Source organism: Vicia villosa, unplaced genomic scaffold (assembly GCF_029867415.1).
Source record: "Vicia villosa cultivar HV-30 ecotype Madison, WI unplaced genomic scaffold, Vvil1.0 ctg.000010F_1_1, whole genome shotgun sequence".
Taxonomy (NCBI): Eukaryota; Viridiplantae; Streptophyta; class Magnoliopsida; order Fabales; family Fabaceae; genus Vicia; species Vicia villosa.
The window spans coordinates 1880250-1886372 of NW_026704940.1; the positions used below are offsets into that span (position 1 = coordinate 1880250).

A 6123-nucleotide genomic window follows, 5' to 3' on the forward strand; every position below is an offset into this window, starting at 1 on the left:
ATTTTCTAAAAATTAAAAGTAATTAAAAAATGGAATATTTAAATATTGTTTTTCTAAATTTAAACAATTAATTTTATAATTTTCTAAAAATCAAAAGTAATTTTAAAAAATGGAATATTTAAATATTGAGTTGGCAATGACACATAAGCAAAAGTGGCACCACCTCATTAAAAAATACCCCAAAATTTGAAGGGGGACTAAAATTCAAAAGAAATCTTAAAAAAGAGACTAAAATAGTGGTTTTTAAAATGGGGATCAAAATTAAAAAAAAAATGTTAAATAGGAGGATCAAAGTTGCAATTAAGCCTTAAATTTATGAGATGAGATGTAATAATAACGAATGAGAGAGAGAAAATTATTTTATTTTTTAATGAACAAAAAAATTATAATGAGTTGTCTATAAAAAAAACTACGTGTATGAATGAGAATAGACTAGATCAATTAACAATGGCTTATAACCTAACTTACACAGATCAAATCAAGTCGAATTTTTTCAAATAAAAAAGACTTAGTTTTTCTTAAAATCTATTTTGTTAAAATGGAGTCGAATTTTTTTCAAATAAAAAAGACTTAATTTTTCTTAAAATCTATTTAGTTAAAATGGTCAAGTCACGGCTATGAAAAAAGCTTTCAAGGTTATAAGTCCGATCTATTTAAATAAATATCAATAAATTTATTATTGTTATTATAATATATTTTATACTTTGAATTTAAATGCAAAAATAAGTTAGCTATCTGGTAGAACTAATAAAAATAAATTGAACAAACCTCATGAATAATGTTATATAAGTTGTTTTTATAAGTTTCTCGAAAAAATATTATCACAAACTTAAGTAACTAGTTAAACTTGAATAAACTATTGCGAACAATCATTTAATTTCATTGATCTTTTAATTTGTTGGTCTATTTAAACATGAGATCAATTGTCTTTTTACCTATGTTCAAATAAAATAGACTTTTAAATAGGTTAATAGACCAATCACACATTCGAAAAAAACAAATTCAGACCTAAATATGCAATATTTAACCTTTAAAATGATACATGAATACAAGAGTGAACACCCGTTTCCTTCCTAACCATAAACAAATATTATTATTATTATTATTATTATTATTATTATTATTATTATTATTGTTATTATTATTATTATTAAAAACAAGCTGTATAAAAATGATTGAAAAGAAGAGAGAATACAACTGTTTCTGGTTGGATATGGGAAGATAGCCAGATAGGTAATCAAATGTTAACCCCATGTTTGATATGCATGTATCAGAAATACAAAATTCATTGTCACCTAATTCCACCCTGAAATTCTAACTGTTATTATCACTCAAAAACTTACAAAACTCTTCTACTTTTCAAGGCTTAAAATAAATATAGTTTCTCACATTTAAAGAAGGACGACCACAAATTGAACTAATCATTTGTGTAGTTTGTGTGGTTTCTCACATTTTAAATAAAGACGGCCACTAATGTTACTCTTTCTATCTCATTCAAAATGTTGTATTTATATTTTTTGTCTTAAACGAATTTATTATTAGTATTCCCTATTATTATATTCTTATTTATTAATTCATTTTATTAAACTATTCACTAACTATAATTAATAAGAATATTCTATTAAATAAGATATTTTTTATGAGATGGAGTATTATTTAGCATCCTTCAACTTTGAAATATAACAATTTAATTTTAAAATTCAAATTATCAAAAATGAACATAATTTTGAAAAAATAAAACATCTGTAAATTTATACTCATACTTCCATGCCCTTAAATAATAATTACTTACTCCCTTTTTATTTTTCAAATGTTTCTAAAGCATTTTTCATATACAGTTAACAAAAATACTTTTGTAAAAGTAATTATAAATTCCCATTCTTATACAAGAATAATTATATTCAGACAAAAGACACCTAATATTTCCCAAGAATTCAAATCAGAGCAAATAATAGACCAAAGATTAATGAGCAGATATCAAAATTCAGTTTAAGAACAAAACAAATACGTCCACATTATATTAAAAACATAAAATAGTATCAGAGCTTTCAAAGCAACCCAACAACTAGACAAGAGAATACAAAGTACTTGGTCCTTAACTCAGATACAAAACATGAAATGTAGATCATAGCCGTTAAGCAATTATCTCAACAGATCAAGCAAAGTTCCACAAGTTACAAAAGCACAAAATAACAAAACACTGCAAAGTTTACGAACAAAAGGGACTTCACGAACAGATACGAACTTGTAGTTGAACAAGCCATGTAGAATATAACAGCATCAGTGCGGTAACACCTCCCTGATTCACAGCACAACAATTCTCAGAAACAGCAGTTAACATAAGAAAATAATACAAAAGCATTAGTATTATCAAGCAAGAACTTACCTTAATTTCGGCGTAGTATAGTCGACAATCTCCATGTAGGATAAGACAGGTGAAGACAAAAGAAAGAAGAAATAACCAAAAGGCGGAAATGGGACATAAACGGGTTTAAGTGAATGGTAAGTAACATACAGTGTGACAAGGATTTAACCTAAAGAAGCTAAAGCATTCAGCTACAAAAGACTATATAAACCAAACCCTTCCAGCTTTTCTTTGTAAAAAACAGAAAAGATGGTGAAGGGGCAAACTTTACCCTCTGAGAGGGAGAAACAAAAGATAGCTAGGAGAGAAGAGGATTAGGACTGGAAAGAAAGGTTGTAACTATCTACTAACTTGTAAACAGTAGGTCACCTACAAGGCTAGAGAAGTATATATATGATAAGAAAAGAAAAGAAATTTCAAGAGAGGATTAAAAACCAGAGGACTGAGGTCTAAAGAGTTTCGGTAAGATCAAGATTAGATACAACCTAAAGTATGTACTAAAGCAAGAGGTCTAAATCCTTAATCAGATTAAATTAAGTTAATCATTCTGAGAAGAAATGATGCTGTGAACTATATATTTCATCGATATAACAAGTAACTTTCTTCAGGCCAAACTATATTCCATCATGCAACTCCCACCTATTACCGTCATCTCTACCTCCATACCATTTTCTCTGCAGCTTCCATCAATGTCAACTAAGTCACAAACCAAAACCACCAAAACCTGCTCCCCAAAAGAGCTTTACAATATACACTCACTTACCCTTTTTTCGACATTACCCTCAATGTCAAACCTGATCAAATTTCCAAAATCTGGAGAATGTCAACCAACGACAGCCATTAATCATTGTTATCAAGGGCACTACATACACCGCTGCTGAAAGCTACACAAACTCAACCAACCAAACTCATACTTTTATTTGGCCACTCTATATACACAGCAAAACTAACACTAACTGAACTTCATAGGAAAAAAAAAAGACAGACTTATTTACAATAACCATTTGCTCCTTCGAGCATCAATCACTCATCATCCAAATTAAGATTGAGAATGCGACAGAGTGTCTTAGTCGCAGAATCATCATTAACAAGGAAATCTTTTGCAAAGGGGGAATCCTCCTGACGAGGGGAACAAGGCGCAGAGTAAGCAAACTGGCGCATTTCAATCTCGGGTAAAGCAGAAACAGGAAGCTCAAGAGACACAGTCCTCTTGGGCCTAACAGAGAATTTTGGAATCGGCAAAGAACTAGGCGGTGGTGAATTCGAATAAGTAGGTCCAGCCCAAAGTTCCGAAAGCAGAAAACTACCATTAGCATCAACAAAAGCTACCTCCTTTCTACAACCATTGTCTCTGATAGAAACTGGGGCACTACTAGGTGCATCTTTGAACAAACTTTTACCATCAGATTTCGAAACCGGAGTACTTAAAGGTGTTTTCAGTTTATTATCCGGCGAAGCCGAAGTAGTGGAGTTAAACGGTGTTGGTAGAATACCAGACCCAGTTTGAAAAGTTCTACAATTAATACCCCTAAAGTGACTCGAAGGAGAAGAAGAACCAAATCGTGGCGATTTAGATCCACCATAGTATTGGTTCCTATGCTGAGCTACAACAACAAGTGTCTCCATTTCTCAAACAAAAACCTTAACTTCACAGAATCAAATTACAGATCTCACTTCTCAGACCAGAACAAGTACCAGACCAAGACCAAGTACAACGTATCAAATATCACAAACCACAAACCACAAACAAAGCAAAACCCTAAAGTACGTCGTAACAGTGTAACTAACCCACGTAGCTTATCAAAAACAAACGGTTTAGATCAACCAGCAGATCTAATTTCTCGAAACCTGCGACGATAACAAAATCTCCGATACTGAAAAAGCAAAAACAACACGAACAAGAACATATTCAGACGATTAATCTTATTAAAACATGAAACAAAACAAAACAAAAACATAGGAAGGTTTGAAAAATCATGAATCGAAAGTAAACTACTAGGTATGGAGATTTTTACGGCGAGAAAGTTAAGAGTGAGAAATTACCGAATAGTGAAGAAGAGAGTATGTGAGAGCGGTTATGGTGGTTCTTCGTGGTGGTTTTTTAGGGTTTGTGTAAACGGTTACAGAAAAAGAGAAGAGAAGAAGAAGAAAGGGTTAGAAGAAGGGATCTGAGAAACGAAAGAGTGAGAGAGTGAAATAAAAATGTATTGGAATTGAAGAACGTGTGTTTGGAAAATGGGTCTCGTTTTGAGGATATTTACGAACGTGACATTGTGTGTTCTTCGTCCACTCACCGAGTAACAGACGCGTGATGGATAACTATGAGTGTTACTGTTTTACCCCTGGGTTAGGTTGGTCGCATAGTGAGATAAGTATAAATATCTTTCTTTTTTAAATGAATGAATATAGACGTAAAGGTAATATCGATTGCAAGTGGAGAGGATATATAAATAAATAAAATAAATATTCATGTTATATGATAATAGACCTCCAAAGTTGAATACATTGAAATTGAGAAAATAAATAACTTCCTAAAAATAAATTTTTTAAATATGTACAAAGTTGAATACGCGGATGTTGATTAAGTATTTCTACTTTTTCCACTATTGTAAACATTTTAAATTATAAGTTTTATTATAATATATAATTTTAGAGTCTTGTTAAGAGCATCTCCAATGGTAGTACTTTCCATTGAGTTCTCCAACTGTACATAAATATAATAATTAAATATTCAAATAATTGGTCATGTCATAGTACAGTTGCATTGCAATGCAACTAGTAAAAAATTATGGTACTCAATCAAATTACTTTATGAGGTAAAGTTGTGGGACCCATTATAATTACACCAATAAAATAAAAATTAAATAAAATGTTTTGAGATGATATGACTGGTGGGACCCATAAAGAACTCAAGAATGGGTCGCACCATTGAAGATGGTCTAACCAGAACCCTCATGGTACTCTTTAAACATATTAAATAAATAAAATATTTTTATAAAAGTTAATATTTCAATTTCCAATATACGTTTAATGCATTAAATACACGCATTTTAATAAAAACTTACTATTTTAATCACTTAAAGAACGCTTCAAGGACACTAGTTAGCATTTTCCATAATTTTATTATAAGTAAGGCGACCAAAATAAATGGTTTTAAGTAATTATAACAATTTATGTAACAAAAAAGTTTATTGGAAATCGAATATAAAAGAAGACGAAAAACACAAATAATTTGTATGTCTAATTCAATCAAATGATCTACGTTTAAAAGAGAAAGAGATAGTAGCTCTTCAATTCACTATATTCTAAAAGTTAATAAAGAAAATTATAAGAACAAATTTTATTTTCTACTCAAGTGTTTCTCAATCTCTTCAATAATTTATATATATATATATATATATATATATATATTAAAACTAATCACACAAATCCAAAACATAGGTCTAGAATTATTAGACTTAAAAAAACAAAAAAAGTACATATTTATAATTAATAAAATTCAAATTCATAACAAATCTCAAAACATATTTAATTAATTGTTAAAATAGAAAATATTTTAATATTTATAATATCTTTTAAAATATTATAAATATTTTATAATATTTTTTAAAATATGAAAAATATTTTATTATATTTTTATATTAACATAGTATCTCTAAATTAATATAAAAATATACATTAAAATTTAAAAGTGTTTCTCAATCTCTTCAATTTTTATATATATAATAAAACTAACCACACAAATCCAAAAGATATGT

At 29.3% G+C, this 6123-nt stretch overlaps 1 protein-coding gene across 1 annotated transcript; it reads right to left on the minus strand.

Moving 5' to 3' along the window:
* Positions 1-1983: 1983 nt before the first annotated feature.
* LOC131621713 (uncharacterized) lies at positions 1984-4589 on the minus strand. The gene is made up of 3 exons (XM_058892755.1): positions 4409-4589; positions 2387-4239; positions 1984-2299 (listed from the first exon to the last, which is right to left on the minus strand). The coding sequence occupies exon 2, from the start codon at positions 3989-3991 to the stop codon at positions 3389-3391; it is 603 nt and encodes a 200-aa protein (XP_058748738.1). The 5' UTR covers positions 3992-4239; positions 4409-4589; the 3' UTR covers positions 1984-2299; positions 2387-3388.
* Positions 4590-6123: the final 1534 nt, after the last annotated feature.

Bases quoted from the DNA above. Each gene is read 5' to 3' on its own strand.
- LOC131621713 (XM_058892755.1), bottom strand. From the start codon at position 3,991: ATGGAGACACTTGTTGTTGTAGCTCAGCATAGGAACCAATACTATGGT.